The sequence below is a fragment of the Bos grunniens genome, chromosome 1, assembly GCF_055505025.1.
Source record: "Bos grunniens cultivar Pamir isolate PY7600 chromosome 1, Bosgru_T2T1.0, whole genome shotgun sequence".
Taxonomy (NCBI): Eukaryota; Metazoa; Chordata; class Mammalia; order Artiodactyla; family Bovidae; genus Bos; species Bos grunniens.
The window spans coordinates 65,162,444-65,181,580 of NC_141165.1; the positions used below are offsets into that span (position 1 = coordinate 65,162,444).

At 37.0% G+C, this 19,137-nt stretch overlaps 1 protein-coding gene across 10 annotated transcripts in view; it reads left to right on the forward strand.

Annotated features, from left to right (window-relative positions):
- Positions 1–19,137, forward strand: part of NAALADL2 (N-acetylated alpha-linked acidic dipeptidase like 2) — a 1,274,580-nt gene that overhangs the window by 296,462 nt on the left and 958,981 nt on the right. Inside the window, exon 1 of one of the 10 annotated variants that reach the window (XM_086394808.1) lies at positions 7,622–7,893. The exons of the other annotated variants lie outside the window; for them this stretch is intronic. Coding sequence (XP_086250934.1) covers positions 7,794–7,893 — 100 coding nt within the window. The 5' untranslated portion in view covers positions 7,622–7,793. Of the gene's footprint in view, positions 1–7,621; positions 7,894–19,137 lie in introns of those variants that run through there. 10 annotated transcript variants of the gene reach the window in all.

Consider the following 19,137-nt stretch of genomic DNA (forward strand, 5'->3'; position numbering starts at 1 on the left):
TGGTACTCCACTCCAGTACTCTTGCCTGGAAAATCCCACGGACGGAGGAGCTTGGTGGGCTGCAGTCCATGGGGTCGTGAAAAGTCGGACACAACTGCATGACTTCACTTTCATTTTTCACTTTCATGCATTGGAGAAGGAATTGGCAACCCACTCCAGTGTTCTTGCCTGGAGAATCCCAGGGATGGAGGAGCCTGGTGGGCTGCTGTCTATGGGGTCGCACAGAGTTAGACACAACTGAAGCGACTTAGCAGACTTAGCAAATATATGTCAGGCATTATCTTTATGCATGACACAGACAACCATCAACATGGAGCTTTATTATTATCCCATTTTACAGATAAGGAAGTGGAGGCAGCCAAATACTGGGGCATATTTATTGGAAAACATATCTCTATCCCACCAAACACACACAAGTCATGTATGTAGTAGGATTCAAATTGCAGACATGATTTGCTAGCTGTTATTTATCTTTTAAGCAAAATACCCCATTTTACACCTGAGGAAACTCAAAGACCTGCAATTCTCATGGTAGGTTTGTGAGTTAGGCTTGCCGAGAGCAAATCTTGGAACTGTATTTAGATTTCCTGATTTGTAATCAAGTTACCCTCTATCACTGAATTTTGGTGCAAGTCAGTTCAGTTCAGTCGCTCAGTCCTCTCCAACTCTTTGCGACCCCATGAATTGCAGCACGCCAGGCCTCCCTGTCCATCACCAATTCCTGGAATTCACCCAAACTTATGTGCATTGAGTTGGTCATGCCATCTAGCCATCTCATCCTCTGTCGTCCCCTTCTCCTCCTGCCCCCAATCCCTCCAAGCATCAGAGTTTTTTCCAGTGAGTCAACTCTTCGCATGAAGTGGCCAAAGTATTGGAGTTTCAGCCTCAGCATATCCTTCCAATGAACACCCAGGACTGGTCTCCTTTAGGATGGACTGGTTGCAGTTCAAGGGACTCTCAAGAGTATTCTCCAGCACCACAGTTCAAAAGCATCAATTCTTTGGCGCTCAGCTTTCTTCACAGGCCAACTCTCACATCCATACATAACCACTGGAAAAACCATAGCCTTGACTAGACGGACCTTTGTTGGCAAAGTAATATTTCTGCTTTTTAATATGCTATCTAGGTTGGTCATAACTTTCCTCCCAAGGATAAGTGTCTTTTAATTTCATGACTGCAATCACCTTATACAGTGATTTTGGAGCCCCCCCAAAATAAAGTCTGACACTGTTTCCACTGTTTCCCCATCTATTTCCCATGAAGTGATGGGACCAGATGCCATGATCTTAGTTTTCTGAATGTTGAACTTTAAGCCAATTTTTTCACTCTCCTCTTTCACTTTCATCAAGAGGCTTTTTAGTTCCTCTTCACTTTCTGCCATAAGGGTGGTGTCATCTGCATGTCTGAGGTTATTGATATTTCTCACGGTAATCTTGATTCTAGCTTGTGCTTTTTCCAACCCAGCGTTTCTCATGATGTACTCTACATATTAGTTAAATAAGCAGGGTGACATATACAGCCTTGATGTACTCCTTTTCCTATTTGGAACCAGTCTGTTGTTCCATGTCCAGTTCTAACTGTTGCTTCCTGACCTGCATACAGATTTCTCAAGAGGCAGGTCAGCTGGTCTGATATTCCCATCTCTTTCCGTATTTTCCACAGTTTATTGTGATCAACACAGTCAAAGGCTTTGGCATAGTCAATAAAGCAGAAATAGATGTTTTGTTGGAACTCTCTTGCTTTTTTGATGATCCAGCAGATGTTGGCAATTTGATCTCTGGTTCCTCTGCCTTTTCTAAAACCAGCTTGAACCTCTGGAAGTTCACGGTTCACATATTGCTGAAGCCTGGCTTGGAGAATTTTGAGCATTACTTTACTAGCATGTGAGATAAGTGCAATTGTGCAGTAGTTTGAGCATTCTTTGGCATTGCCTTTCTTTGGGATTGGAATGAAAACTGACCTTTTCCAGTCCTGTGGCCACTGCTGAGTTTTCCAAATTTGCTGGCATACTGAGTGCGGCACTTTCACAGCATCATCTTTCAGGATTTGGAATAGCTCAACTGGAATTCCATCACCTCCACTAGCTTTGTTCGTAGTGTTGCTTTCTAAGGCCCACTTGACTTCACATTCCAGGATCTCTGGCTCTAGGTCAGTGATCACACCATTGTGATTATCTGGGTTGTAAGATCTGTTTTGTACAGTTCTTCTGTGTATTCCTGCCACCTGTTCTTAATATCTTCCACTTCTGTTAGGTCCATACCATTTTTGTCCTTGACTAGATCTGATGGACAGAGTACCTGATGAACTATGGATGGAGGTTCATGACATTGTACAGGAGACAGGGATCAAGACCATCCCCATGGAAAAGAAATGCAAAAAAGCAAAATGGCTGTCTGAGGAAGCCTTACAAATAGCTCTGCAAAGAAGAGAAGCAAAAAGCAAAGGAGGAAAAGACATTCCCGTTTGAATACAGAGTTTCAAAGAATGGCAATGAGAGATAAGAAAGCCTTCCTCAGCGATCAATGCAAAGAAAGAGAGGTGCAATGCAACAGCATCTTAAACCAAACTGTGATACATTTTGACTTCGTATTCCAGTCAACATAACTATTAAACATTTTCAGCCTACAAGTTTTTATATGAATGCTGGGAAGAATCTGCATATTCGATTCAAGTCTGCTGAAAAACCTAGAGGAAAACCAACAGCTCACCACATGGGAGATTCATTTTTGGCTAGATTTTTTTCCTATGTTTTAGAATGAACAATTTTTTGAGAATCACTTCCCACTCCAGGCAAAAGCTATGTTAATCTACTTATATATATAGTTCAGTGCTAAAATCCTGTCTGTAGTACTATGGTCAAATTGTATCTGTTTATGCTAGCTGCAATGAAGGCTAATCATCTATTAGAAGTAAATCAATTTATCAACCTATAGAACTTTTACAAGAAAATCTATCTATAGAGTTCATCATGCCTGATAAATAATAATTTAAAGATTGTAAACTTTATGATCATTGTAAGCGGCCAAAACATTCAATTATATTTTAAAACAAAAGTGTAAACAAAATTGCTGAAAAACTTACTAGTTTTCCAGCATTTAGGAAATGCATTCCCTATTTTCTTTACTTTGAATTGAGCAAAATAATATAGCCAAGAAGACATGTAGTCTGTATTCTATCAAGCTTTTTGAGATAAATTTAATATATTTTTCTCCCATCTACAGGTCTGGCAGTATAAAAGTTTTCCAAAATTAAGCTTACTTTATTAACATTACAAAGCAGGCTAATGACAGTAGCTAGCAGGGAGAAAATTATGTGTTTAAAAGATAAATATTTTTAATTTTCTCTCAAAAGATTTATTTGTAAAATTGTCTTTTTATACTGTGCATGCTTTATGTGAGGAGTTTTGGCCTTGACAGTTATTAGATTTATTTGAAATGTATTAAATTTTGTGTATTCCAATTTACTGAAGAAAGCATATCTCTTGTAATGCTTACTAATAAGTGTATCAGTTATTCATAGAATACCCTCCATAATTAGTACCACTGGCCATATTATTCCCTGATATTAAAACAGTATGGTAACCTTATCAAAATAGCAAGAAATTTAATTGTGGCTAAGATCTGTTTATGGAATAATAAATACATATTGAAGTCAGTCTTATGAATTGCTCCTGATAAGTGCTTAGAGTACCACTGACTAATTAGCTCCTGAAAGTGTATGTGTCATGTTAACTAAGCCGGTTCAAGCTTTGGATACAGGCATTTTTCAATATTAAAATTATTAAGCAAACTGTTATTTTACATATAACCTTTTGCTTCATAGACTTATTAGATTTTGCAAGAGGATGCAAGAATGCTTTCTCACTTCAAATAGAGAACTTCTCAGTTTTAATTACCTTTCATTGGTGTGCCAGATAGGTAGATTTGAGAAACATAAAAATAGCAAATTTGCTGTTAGCACAGAAGTCAGCTTTCACCAGAGGATATAGTACTTATTAAAAGAAATATACATTATTTTTGCAGTTCACTCTCCTTCCCTATATCTAAAATGTGTAATACACATAAACTTTAATTTGTAACTCAGTTCAGTTCGGCATGCATTTATAGACCACATCTTATGAATCAGATTCTTTGTTAGGCTCTGGACACAGAAGGAGAAGGTATGATTCCTGCCCTTGAGAAGCATTCAGTTCACTAGGAGAAGACAGATCAATTAACACAGCACAGTACTACAATAGAAGTACAGGCAAGCCTATGCTCAGTCTGACTATCCTGTAGGGTCTTTTGGAATTCTTGCTAAGATTCTATAGATCCTTTTTCTGTGAAAGGTCAGAGAATAAATACTTTCAGCTGTGCCAGACATGCAATCTCCAACACAACTGCTCAACTCTCCCACTATAGCTCAAGAACAGAAATATGTAATATTTCAAGGAAAGAGCATGAGACATCTCCAAGCCTGTAGTGGAAATAATTTTGCTAGACTAGTAGCTGCTGCTGGAGTAGTACTTTACCCTGCATATCCTTCCCACCACACTCACTTTATATTTTCTCTCTCCCTTTTTGTTTTCTTCTCATTCTTTTTTTCCTCCTATCCTGTTTTGAAGCCTGACTCCATAATCATAATCAGTTATGCTTATAGCCTGGAAAACACAGAGATATCAGTCCCTTATTTCATGATAAGAATTCTCACTAATACCTAAGATTTTAAAACTCTTTGTATGCAGACCATGCTCAGCTACATTATAACTAATTCAATCCTTAAAACTAGGTTTTAAGTATCATTTTAAGTTTATATACAAGACAAATAAATAAAATTGGAGACGGAAAGTGATTTCTTCTAGATTATCCAGCTAGCAGAGGATAGGAAACAATATGCTACTTGCAGTATATGATAGCCATGACTTTTAACATACTGCAGCATGCAGAGAAATCTCTGGTACTACTTATGAAATAAGTAGGTAGGGTGACCAACAAGTTTGTCCCAATTTGTCTGAGGCTCAGGGATTTCCAATGCGTAGACATTCAGTGCTAAAATCGAGAAGGTTCCAGGCCAATAGGAATAATTTGATACTTATCAATAAATAGCCCATCTTTGATTTCAGTGCTTTTTAAACTTGAATGTGCTTAAGAGTCACTTGGAAATCTGGTTATCATATTGGGATTGAGATTCTGATTGCTTAAGCTGGTATGGGGTCTGGAAATCTTTATTTCCATAAGGCTTCCTGGTGACACTGATGCTGCTTATCTGTTTCTATTCTGGATAATGAAGTATCCTTGTCCCATCTCGGGGTTCACCCTGAACTTTTCAATCAAAATCTGCCTCTTAACAAGATTCCCCAGGTGATTCACACTGTCAAGTTTTAAGAGCTCAGTTCTAGTCCTCTTCTAATTAGAGTAAGATAGTATTCACCTGTGTGTATTTGTCCCTGGTTTGAGGCTTTCTAAATACAGATAGAATCCTTTCACTAATCTACCTTAGTTCACTTTTTGGGAATCCAGACATCTCTTTTCTTCTATGTTAACCTATTGACTCATTCCTTATGTTTCCTAATACCCTGTAATGTTCTTGAACCCATTTATTTAAGCTCAATCTTGGATGTTTGTATCTATGGCTATTATTCCACAAAGAGACAATTATTCCACTTGACAAAAATCAGATGTTCAGTGTTGTATTATTTTAAAGTCAAAATACAGTATTCTATTATATTCACTGGAGATTGGTTTCAGGAACCCCATAGAAACCAAAAATTTGCGTATGCTCAAGTCCTTCCATAAAATAGGCAGTACAGTCCCTTGGTACCCAAGGGTTCTCCACTGAGGTTTGGTTGAAAGTATAGGTGCACTCATTTAACACGTTAGTAAAGTAGTGCTCAAAATTCTCCAAGCCAGGCTTCAACAGTATGTGAACTATGAACTTCCAGATGCTCTAGCTGGTTTTAAAAAAGGCAGAGGAACAAAAGATCAAATTGCCAACATCCACTGGATCATCAAAAAAGCAAGAGAGTTCCAGAAAAACATCGATTTCTGCTTTATTAACTATGCCAAAGACTTTAACTGTGTGGATCACAACAAACTGTGGAAAATTCTTTAAGAGATGGGAATACCAGACCACGTGATCTGCCTCTTAAGAAACCTGTATGCAGGTCAGGAAGCAACAGTTAGAACTGGACATGGAACAACAGACTGGTTCCAAATAGGAAAAGGAGTACATCAAGGCTGTATATTGTCACCCTGATTATTTAACTTATATGCAGAGTACATTATGAGAAACGCTGGGGTGAATGAAGCACAAGGTGAAATCAAGATTGCCGTGAGAAATATCAATAACCTCAGACATGCAGATGACACCACCCTTATGGCAGAAAGTGAAGAGGAACTAAAAAGCCTCTTGAGGAAAGTGAAAGAAGAGAGTGAAAAAGTTGGCTTAAAGTTCAACATTCACAAAACTAAGATCATGGCATCTGGTCCCATCACTTCAGGGGAAATAGATGGGGAAACAGGGAAAACAGTGTCAGACTTCATTTTTTGGGGCTCCAAAATCACTGCAGATGGTGACAGCAGCCATGAAATTAAAAGACGCTTATCCTTGGAAGGAAAGTTATGACCAACCTAGACAGCATATTAAAAAGCAGAGACATTACTTTGCCAACAAAGGTCCATCTACTCAAGGCTATGGTTTTTCCAGTAGTCATGAATGTTTGTGAGAGATAAAGAAAGCTGAGCGCCAAAGAATTGATGTTTTTGAACTGTGGTGTTGAGAAGACTCTTGAGAGTCCCTTTTACTTCAAGGAGAGCCAATCAGTCCATCCTAAAGGAAATCAGTCCTGAACATTCATTGGGAGGACTGATGGCTGAAGCTAAAACTCCAAAATTTTGGCTACCTGATGCTAAGAACTGACTCATTTGAAAAGAGCCTGATGCTGGGAAAGACTGAAGGTGGGAGGAGAAGGGGATGACAGAGGTTGAGGTGGTTGGATGGCATCACGAACTCGATGGACATGAGTTTCAGTAAAGTCTGGGAGTTAGTGATGGACAGGGAGGCCTGGCGTGCTACAGTCCATGGGGTCGCAAAGTGACTGAGTGACTGAACTGAGCTGATAAGTGTAGAACCTGTAAACACTAAGGGTAGACTGTAGTTACTTTTTGCTTTGTTTTAAAAGAAGTCTTTCTGCTTATTTGGAAATAATGCTGCTGCAATAAGACATCTTCAGAACATTTAAAAATCATAATTCCTAAGTTAATTTGTAAGATGTTGTAACAGCATTTGGCTCAAAGCAGTAAACTGAGTTTTCAATACAGCTTGAAATTATCTACTGTGGTTAAGATGAGCCTTGCTGCTGCTGCTGCTAAGTCACTTCAGTCGTGTCCAACTCTGTGCGACTCCATAGACGGCAGCCCATCAGGCTCCTCCATCCTTGGGATTCTCCAGGCAAGAACACTGGAGTGGGTTGCCATTTCCTTCTCCAATGCACGAAAGTGGAAAATGAAAGGGAAGTCGCTCAGTCGTGTCCGACTCTTAGCGACCCCACGGGCTGCAGCCTACCACGGACTGCAGCCTCTGTCCATGGGAGTTTCCAGGCAAGAGTACTGGAGTGCTAGCCTTAAATACTTAACTACTGCTCTGAAATTAAATGCTGGAATTCCAGCTTGCCAGGTTTCCTGATCGCCAGGTTCCCTGATCATTATCACCTCTTTATGGTTGTTCATGACTCTTCCCACCTGGAATGCCTTTCCCTTGATTAGGTCAGTTCAGAGCTGCAGCTCTTAGAGGCCTACCCACAATCCCCCAGGGCTATGGAGTATTCCAAGAGGACTTCAGCTGCCCTAACCACTGCCTGCTCTGCCCTCTTGTACTTTCACCTCTGTCGCAACCTCTTGAGGTTCATTTTGCTGTGTGAGTTGTCTTACTTTTTGCTGTTAGTTATGAGTAATTTTTGTCTCCATAACTAGATGATACTTTCCTGAATGCAGGGACTGTGTCTTATACTACCCTGTATTTTAGCAAACACAGAACTGGACGTCTATCAGATATGCAGGAAATACTCGTTGAATGATTCATTTCATTTGGATATTGTCTAAGTTAGCACATGTATGTGTCATTTTTCTTGGCGTTATGTGGAATATTGTTTTTACCCCTTTTCCAAGTTACTTAAACCTGCTTTTAAACCCAAGTATAGCTGGCGGAAGGCATTTTTGTTTTTTCCCTTACAGAATATAGTTCTTCGTGACTGGGAGTCAGAGGTAGAAGGAAAGTAGAGAGAAAAATCATTTCATCTTCTTGCTAAGTACACAGGGCCTTTGGGGATTTTAATAGCCAAATCTAAATCAATTGAACAGATATTTTTCATAAAAGGTGGGATATAGTGTCTGAAATGTTGAAAAGTTCCTTTGTCAAATTGTTATTACTCTTTGCATTTTGCATTCAAAAGAAACCAAAACGTATGTGTACATATTGCTACTAAGCCTTTCTTTTTGGATGCTGTGAGCATATTACTTACATAGTCTTATGTATGTATAGCTTTCTGTGGCCCAGTGTACCAGTTCCTTATAGGGTATTTTTATTTTTGGCACAATCTCACTACTATAAAATTTCTATCTCAGTTTAGTCACAATTATGGGAAAGATGATTAATTATATACATAACCTGTTAGCTTCAATAGAAATCAGATTTTAAAGGTAAGTAATTTTAGATACAAATTAAGCATTCTTTGGTGCCTTTCCACTCTCCTAAGTCTTACATATACCTGGTTAATTTATTTTATGGAATAAGAAATGTTACCCTAGGGGCCAGAAAAAAAAGTAGTGCTAGGTAACCAGTGGCACTGCTAGTAAATTTGGATCAGTTTTCAAAGTAATAGTATCAGATTGAGAGTTTTGAAGTAAGTAGGTTGTTTTAGACCAGAACAGTTGGAGAAATGAAATGCTAAAAATAGATTTACCTACTAGGCTTGCAGAAAACAGAAGAAGCTCATGCAATTGTAGAAAAATCGGGAGGAACAACAGCCACACAAGCTATCCTAACCCTTCAGCTGAATAGAATTAGGAAGGTCAGATGACTATTTTAGTCCATTCCTGGGTGGGGTCAAGAAATATTAAAAATACCCAGCTGATCATCACAAAGTTCCTGGGCTATAGATTTTAGGTCTGGAATGAAACCTGGGAAACTTTATTTTAGAAACACTCCCACAAAGATATCTGATTATTAGCTAAATTTGAGAATTACTAATTCCCTAGACTTCAGGAGGTCTGGTTTCAGGCTAGTTTCAGAACTGGTAATTCAGGCATTTCCTAGACTGACTAAAAATCAGGTTCAGTTCAGTTCAGTCGCTCAGTCATGTCTGACTCTTTGCAACCCCATGAACCACAACATGCCAGGCCTCCCTATCCATCACTAGCTGCTGGAGTCTACCCAAACCCATGTCCATTAAGTCTGTGATGCCATCCAACCTTCTCATCCCCTGTCGTTCCCTTCTCCTCCTGCACTCAATCTTGCCCAGCATCAGGGTGTTTTCAAATGAGTCAGCTCTTCGCATCAGGTGGCCAAAGTATTGGAGTTTCAGCTTCAATATCAGTTCTTCCAATGAACACCTAGGACTGATCTCCTTTAGGATAGACTGGTTGGATCTCCTTGCAGTCCAAGGGACTCTCAAGAGTCTTCTAGGGTAACAATCTACCATTGGGCCAGTCGAAACTGGATTCTTGTAGTGGTGGAAACTGTGTGTTCCATTTGGAGGAGTTTGGGTTTTATGCTGTATTGTTAATATAATGGTCCCCAACATTTCTAGTACCAGGGACCTGTCTTGTGGAAGACAGTTTTTTCCATGCAGTAGTATAAAGAATGCTGAGTGCTAAAGAATTGATGCTTTTGAACTTTGGTGTGGAGAAGACTCTTGAGAGTCCCTTGGACTGCAAGGAGATCCAACCAGTCCATCCTAAAGGAGATCAGTCCTCAGTGTTCAATGGAAGGACTGATGTTGAAGCTGAAACTCCAGTACTTTGGCCATCTGATGAGAAGAGCTGACTCATTTGAAAACACCCTGATGCTGGGAAAGATTGAAGGCAGGAGAATAAGCGGTTGACAGAGGATGAGATAGTTAGATGGCATCACCGACTCAATGGAGATGAGTCTGAGTAGACTCTGGGAGTTGGTGATGGACAGGGAGGCCTGGCGTGCTGTGGTCCATGGGGTCGTGAAAAGTTGGACATGACTGAGAGACTGAACAGAACTGAGGGTTGAGGGGGAGGTGGTTTGGGGATGAGTCGAACACATTTACATTTATTGTGTACTTTATTATTACATCAGCTCCGCCTCTGTCATGCATTAGATCCCCAAGTTTGGGGACCCTTGTGGTAGTCACTCAACCTTCTAGTGTTCCTTCTAGTTCTGTGGTGATCAAGCCATCATTGCTTAAAAGGCACTAGAAAATTTTATTCTCTCATTGATCTGAGTGCTCTCACGTCAGTAAAAATTCATTTAAAGGAAAAGGGTTTCTTTTGTTGTTGTTGTTGTTGTTTTAAAATAAATGCTTTATTTTATCCTTAAATGTCCATATCTTGTTAAAAAGGTAAGCCAAAATTCAACATTTTTATGGTATTTTTCTAATATAAAGAAACAATCTGATGATGAACTTTAGCTTGTGCTAAATTTTTCAGGAGCAGCACTGAAACGTTTGCTGCCTCAACCATCGGTAGGGCATATTAAAGTACAACTTGTTGGGCCACAGTCCCAGAGTTTCTGACTCAGCATGGGGTGGGCATAGAGTTTTCATTTCTGGTAGTTATCAGGTAATGCTGATGCCACTGGCCCTAAGATAATACTTTGAGAACCATAGCCTACAATAGCCTTAGAGTATAGAGTAAGAACAGAGAAAGCAGTAATTTCCATTAGTGTTTTTCAAACTTAGTAAATTTAGTACTTAATTTTTGTGAGAATGTTGCCCAAAGGATGAAAACTCCACATACAATCATTATGTGTATTAAAATGCTAATTTGGTAATACACCACTATAAAAGAGAAACATATTTTTTAATCTTAATAATATAAAAGCAGAACCAAGTAATACACAGTAAGGCAATAAGCAGTAAGTATGTTGATTTGACATGTTAGGTACTGTTTACAGTGTTACTATTTTAGCTTTTCTCAAGGAAAATATTTCATCCTGTGTTGTTTGAAAGAAGTTAGTAATATCTGCAGACTGTATTTTGGTTATCAGTGCTAGAATCTATGTACATGTATTTCAAAGGTTTTTCTTTTTATTGAGAGAAAAATAATTTTATAACAAATCTAGGAATTTGTAATTTTTCTAAAACTCTATTCTAGTATTTAGGCACCAAATTAATATTAAAAAGATTAATGTTAAAAAGCTATGCTTTTGTTTTAAATGATTGTATTCACAGATATAATTTGAGATTGTATAAAAGTAGCTTGGTAGCTTTGTTCAAAACATATTCATAAAGGTTACTTTTTAAATTCTATTTTTCCTCAATCTAGGATGAATTAATTATATAGACTATAAAGATAAAATTATAATTCTTTAATATTTCACTATGATCAAACTTATCAAATCTCATACCTTTACACTGCAGGACACTTAGTACTTCTGCCCTCTTAGCAGTTTGTGATACTCATTCAACTTAAACATATAAATTCTAAATATGTATTTTTTTAAATACAAAGACTGATACAGTATATCAAACAAAGAATAAAGGTCTCTTTACTAGCCATGAAAAGATTAACGACTATTGAGCTCTGGACTGATGTTTGTAGTTGGATTTATATTACTTTAAGTTTCTTAAATGATAAATGAAGGGGATACACTATCACCAGGAATTCAACAGCAATATCAATTAGCTAATCCTTTTTTTAAATGCAAAATCTGGATCTTTCTAAGAACATAAATAATATTTCTTGATTTTTATATTTATGTAGAGTCGACTTATTGGTTTCATATCTAAATAATATATTTTGCCAAATATTGTTTAACAGAAAGAAGCAAAAAGAAAAAATGGTGACAAAATCATGCTTAAGAAATGGAGCTTATTTGCTAAAATGTGTCTTGGTTGCCTTTGAGTTTAATCATACAGGGTGAGTGTTGAGTGGGTAGGAATTTAAACCCCTCCTCCAAAGGTAAAGGGCAGTAATTGGAATTGGTACATTTGCAGTTGAGGGATGGATCTTGATTAACCCTATACAGAGTAGCACATGGTTTTTACCTGGTCAACAGTGTTGCTGTTAATCTTTAATCTATACATAAAAACTAAAGAAGTGATGGTAAAATACTGTGGCTATCTGTAGTCCAAATAAGTAAAATGTTAGACAACAGCCATATGGTTTAAAACTATTTAGGTTTATTTTTATACTCAAAGTCAATTATGCCACATCATCCAAAGGGAGAAGTGCACACTGGGGAATATTTTGCTAAGAGAATATTATTAGCCAAGAGTCTTAAAATACTTGACCTTTATTCGCCATCTACAGTCTGTTCCCATTATTTGTTCTGGTATCACCATCTTGCTCCTGTGTTATTGCTTCAAAACAGTGGTTTTAGCAGCAAAATTCTTTTAATATAGGTTTAAGTGGTACCATTTTCTATCTGAACTTAAGGAATGCTTTTCTCAAAGGATGAAAAATGTGGTACCCAATAGTTTTGTGTGTGAAGTGTCAGATTCACCAGCTTTCATCAAATAGTTCTTGGCCAGCTGAGGAAAAGTGAAAGCAGTTTTGCCAATGAGATCTTGCTCTCTAGTGGGTTTTAATGGAATGATTTGGTGTGTCCCTTAGAAGCCTTTACCCAAGATGTCTACTCCATGTTTAGCAGAGCCCTGTCTAGGATGATGAAGTCTGGAATGTTCTTTCAGTATTGGATAGTTCAAGGCTCTCAGATGCCACTAAATTGTGCATCTCTCACTGGATTCCTACATGAAACCTACTTGTTCACCCACTTGTGAATTATAAACAAAATATAAAATTATAAACAATTAGTTTATATAATTGGTATAAAGTAATAAAGAGAGTACCACCTTTTGAAAATATATAGATACTATAACTTCAGAACTACTAGATTTAAACTTCCTATTGAAATGTCTTAGCTGTTAAGATTTGCACTATTTCTTTTTTAAAAAATTAAAATAAAATATTGGAGTGTGTTGCTTTACAACTAGTTGTGTTGGTTTTTACAGTACAGAAAGATGAATAATCATGCATATACATATATCCCCTCCTTTCTGGACTTTCTTCCTATATAGGTCACCACAGTGTATTAAGTAGAGCTATACGGTATGTACTCAGTGTACTATTTCTTGATTTTACTATATAACATACCTTCCTTTCAGAAATAGACTTACTTTTATTTATGCAGTTCCCTTCTAGAGGGGAGGGTGTCCAATAATTGTATATGGCTCTCTCCTATTGGCCATAGTTTCTAGCCCCAAAGGTGGACTTCACATATAATCTTACTTAACCACCAAAGAGAGACCAATTCTGACTAGCCCAAGTTTCATAGCCTGAGGAATTGTCTCAGTGGCTGTTATCAGCCAATGGAGTATGTACCATATGAAAACTCACTCTCAGCAGGTTTGTTTTCCACTTATTACGCACATATCTAAAATGTAGAAAGAGAAGAAAACAAAGCCAGTGTTTTCATAAGCAGGGAATAGAGTTGAAGAATCTTGGTGGTGGTCAAATTTGTAGCTCAAGTTAGACCTGAAGCCTTGGGGCATTCTGGCCTATAGTTCAGCTTGGTAGTTTGATACCCTAGTATCTTTCTGGTGGTGGTGGTGGTGGTGTAGTTTCTAAATCATGTCCAACTCTTGCAACCCCATGGACTGCAGCCCACCAGGCTCCTATGTCCATGGGATTCTCCAGGCAAGAATACTGGAGTGGGTTGCCATTTCCTTCTCCAAGTATCCTTTGACAGGTTTTCAATTTTGCTTTTTCAAGTCTGTATTGGCCACATGACAGGGACAGCAGATCCTGAGGTAAGTTGGGTGCTAAGAGAATGTTGTCCAACATGGTTTAGGGTACAATGACAAATTGTATCCTTCCTAGCATCCTCCTAGCGGACTACACTATTTGGATGCTGTGAGACCATGCTTTGTGGACCAACATGCTTATTAAGAGTTATTATTTTATTAAAATAAAATAACATTTCTGGAAAAAGCATACAAAAACAGAAAAAGCTACCCTGGTAATCAATATGAAGGTTATCAGCTACATTGTTATAAGATTACTCCTTAGAAAAAGGACAGGACAGCAATGCCAGTAAGATTAATGAATGTATTTTGTCTAGAACATACTGAGTGTAACCAAGCAAAGATTTCTATATAGGAAAAAATGGACAGACTGTGGCTAATATTTTTTGAGGTGGTGTGAGTTAATATTTATTTGTGAGTAAACATTTTGTATAGTCACTGTTTTATTTTTTCTTCGAAATTACTGTGTTATGGCCAATATCTTTTTATCCTTCTAGAAAAAGATTGAAAGCCAAATCTGGCCCATAACCTGTTTCTGTAAATGTTTTTTGGAGCAAAACCATACTCACTCATTTGGTATTGTCCATGGCTATTTTCACACTATAAAGGCAGAAGTGAGTGGTTGTGACAGAACATATGCCCTTGCAAAGCCTCAAATATCTGTCTGCATACAGAGAAATATCAAATACCTGTCTGTGTATCGAAAAATTTTTGTTGATCTCTGTTTTAAAAATTATTTTCCTGTTGTGAGAATTGATTTTAATTGCCATATTTTTGTAATATATTTTAGGAATAAAGCCACTGTATAAATTTAAAAATAGATACATACTTTTTATCTCCTTTTGTCCAGTACAGTCCATGAGCTAAACTTGTTTGGATCAATTCTCATGGTAACTCTCCTGATTGAATCTTCCATTTGGAAGAAAAAAAAAAAGTTAAAATTTGAAACACATTTCTGAATGTTTCCTAACTTTCTAGTCCCTTTAGAAAGAGTCCTTTTTATATACAACTCTTCTGGTTATTTTTAGCTCTTCAGGAGCAACAAAGGTTTTCCTAAGTTCCATCCTCTCACCTATTCAGATTTCCATTCATGTTTTGATCTGTCTTGAACTACACTAAGATTAAGCTTTTTCATAAGCTTGAGGCACAGCAGAGTTGAGAATGTAATTCCATGATACTGAAGGTTCATGCATTGTATCAGCTGTAGGTGACATATTCTTTAAAAATTAGATAGGAAACTGACATAGAAATTAAAATTTCACCTCTGGCTTTTACCAGAGCACTATTAGGTAAGGTTATTTAGTTTTTACAATGGTTCACAAGGCTCTACATGATGAGAAACATACATTCACATGTGTGCAGTAGTGAGAGTACATACTGTGCCTTTCTGCCCTCATGATTATCTCCTTTCTTGCTGTTCCCCACAGGAGAGGTTGGATCTTTCACTCTTGGTCTTTGCCCATGAGGCTCTTTCTCTCTGGGATGCATTCTCCTAGGTGCTTGGATGGTCTGTTGGCTTGTATCTTTGATGTCTTCTCTTGATACTATATTGAAAATTGTGCAACTCCTTACAACACGCACATCCCCTATTCATTGTTCCTATTTCTTTAGCATTTATCATGGATGTTAAATATATTTTACTGATCTATTTTGTCTACTTGAAATTAGCCCTTTTGAGTTTCACAAATTTGATTATTTGGTTTCCTGTGTTCCTAGTACTCACAGTGGAAGGTTCTCTTAAAATATAGGTTGAAAAAATTAATAAATTACATAAAACATTTGGAAGTGAATGGATTTGGAAAAAATGCAGATGGTATAAGTTAAATATGTGCTAATTATAAAGAGCTGGTTCTATTGCAGTTTATTGCAAACATTTAAAGTTACTTTTTCTGAGATTAGAAAACATTCTTTTACTTCTAGAATAGCTCACCAAAATAAAAATAGCCAAGAACTCTATTCTTCAGTTTTAGGATCAAATACTAATTCTAACCATTTATATTCTTAGATCACTGAAATTTTAGCCAATGAGGTTTTAAAATCCACAATATTCACAGTAAGGAAATATAGAAATCATTTTGTACTTTTATTCTCCTTCCCTCCATTCCTCTTTCTCAGCTTTTTAACTTGCATTAGGGTGCTGGATCTCTTACATTTCGTAGAGCTTAGGAATGGAGCCTTCAGATTTCAAGGAAGGATTTTTGTTTTTATTCATACAATATTAATCATGTACACTAGATTTTTCAATAAAAAGTGTGCCAAATAAGCAAATACTATATAATTACAAAATAAATCAATTGCATATGATCTTACAGAAGAACAGACTTATAAAGGTCATAATTTGGCACAAAAAAAACCTGAATTTAAAAATCTTATTATATTTTGAGACTAGGCTTTAAAACACACCATTTGGTGGACTTAACACTTCAGTATCATGTTCAGCTTCACTATTTATTATATGAAATGAAACCATGACAACAATACTTGAAGGGATTTTTCTGATTTTTTCTATTAATCAATGTAGGTGTGTGCGTGCATTTTAAAGCTCGTGAAAGAACATGTGAAGCATATTCCAAATAAAACAACTTAAGCTGTAGAGGAAAGCCTTTCCTGCCATTAGAGCAATGTGCTAAATAGTTCCTACTCAAATGGTCATTCTCATGTCATGCTTTGGTACTGTTAGCTTGTTTCTCTGAGACCTGATAAAGCATAAAGATGTTTAAGAAACATCTTTTAATGTTTATTGTATTTAATGTTATTGTGTTTCAATGTTACGTTTAATGTCAATTATATGTTAACATATAATTTTACAAAACAATTAAGGTATATCAAGTCATACAGCTTGGAGAAGGCAGTGGCACCCCACTCCAGTACTCTTGCCTGGAAAATCCCATGGATGGAGGAGCCTGGAAGGCTGCAGTCCATGGGGTCGCTAAGAATCGGACACGACTGAGCGACTTCACTTTCACTTTTCACTTTCACGCATTGGAGAAGGAAATGGCAACCCACTCCAGTGTTCTTGCCTGGAGAATCCCAGGGACGGGGGAGCCTGGTGGGCTGCTGTCTATGGGGTCTCAGAGTCGGACACGACTGAAGTAACTTAGCAGCAGCGGTCATACAGCTTAGGTACTAAGAAATGTCTGCTTTTTCCTGCCTTATTGATTAAGTAGCACATGTTTTCAGAAAACAATAAGTTATATTTAGTCTTACCATGGCAGGGTAAGTCAGTTTAAATCTAACTTTCCAAGTTTTTTGTTGTCATATGTCAAACTCTAATTACTTCTTTTGAAAAAAAGCTTATTTATATTACAAGGTATTAATTTTGTCAAATGTTTGGTCAAAATGTATTAAAACTTTTATAAGGGTTATAATCTTTTAAAAAGTTATACCAATACTGTATATCAAATGATAACATTTAAAATATTTATCATAAATCATGTAGCTTAATTTTGTTGACAGTAATATTTGTTTAATTCTGTTAATAGTCTTTTTTTTTTTTTTTTGGACGATGGAGGACTTTTAAGTTCTTCCCTACCAAAAACTCATCTATAATTTTTTTGGGGGAAAAAAAAATTGATATCCTGAATAGTATAATGTCCACCTGAAAATTCCTTTAATGTTAATATTTTCAGCTAAAAGAGAAGCAAATGATTATAACATAAATTATACATTTTAATAAGAACAGATTCACTTTCATTCATTCTTTCATTCACTAAGAATACATTGAATTAGTGTGAGTGAAAATTGCTCAGTGTATCCAAATCTGTGCAACCCCATGAGCTATACAGTCCATGGAAATCTCCAGGCAAGAATACTGGAGTGAATAGCCCTTATCTTCTCCAGGGGATCTTTCCCACCGAGGGATTGAACCTAAGTCTCCTGCATTCTAGGCAGATTCTTTACCATCTGAGCCACCAGGGGAGCCCCAGATGCAGTAAGTACTTACTAAATACAAGTGTAATTTAGAAATATTTGCATGGCATTTCAAGAATTTTTAGGAAAAAAAATTTATTTAGGCATTCAATTTTTTCAAAATGTTCTCAAAAGGACTTAATAAAAATATAATTTCAGTTAAATCAATTGAAATAATTAAAGCCAGAAGCTTTAAAATATTAGGTTTATATTTTTTTCATTGAACGTATAATGTAGATATGTTTATTCAGAACTTTTCCATGAAACCCAACTTTAAATGTCACAGGATTTGTAAATTTAAAGAATGTAAAGTTATGAGGAGTTTATAAAATATGTATATTTAAAATATAAGTATTGTGGCTTGTGTCCACCACAAAATATATATTGAAATCCTAATGTCCAATACCTGTGAAAGTGACCCTACTCAGAGAGAGGATCTTTGCAGATGTAATCAAGTTAACATGAGGTAATACTAGATGAGGGTGGACCCAAGTCCAATGACTGGTGGAAAATCCATGTGATGACACAGAAACATAATGTCACATCACATGCAACATATATGAGAAGGCCATGTGATGATGGAACACTTGTAGTGATGGTTCTTCATGCCAAGTAAAGTCAGAGATTTCTGGCCACCAACAGAAGCTAGGAGAGAGGCATGGGGTACATTTTCCCTCTGCTCCCCCAGAAAAACAATCTTGTCAACACCCTGATTTTTAGATTTTTGTCTTCACAAGTGTGAGAAAAAATTCTGTTTAAGGCACCCAATTTGACATGATTTGTTATGGCAGCCTCAAGAAATTAATACAGCAACCCTTGATTTGTAAACAAAATCCCCTTATGGTCAATTAAAGAAGAGTCTCACTAAATTTATGTTGAGAATTACAAAATATATAACATATGCCCTTCATTGCAGGAAATTTAGCTGTTAAATGATGGTTGTAAAATTAATAGCCATCCCCGCAGCCCCTGCCCAATGTAACAGGACTAGGTACTGCTGCATAGGACAGGAAACAAAATAAGTTTGATGGAGTAGAAATTTTGCGATTACTGAAGGAAGCCCGCAAGTGGTTAGGAAGGCAGGTGTTGGCATGGTGCTCTGTCTTATCTCATTACCTATCTCACATGGCTTCCATTCTAGGTCAAGATCATTGGTTGAGCTTCAGCACCTACATGTACATTTGTCAGTTAAAGAAAGTGAATGAGGGTCACACCCCTTCCCTTTTAGGATACTTCTCAGAAGCTACACATTACACTTC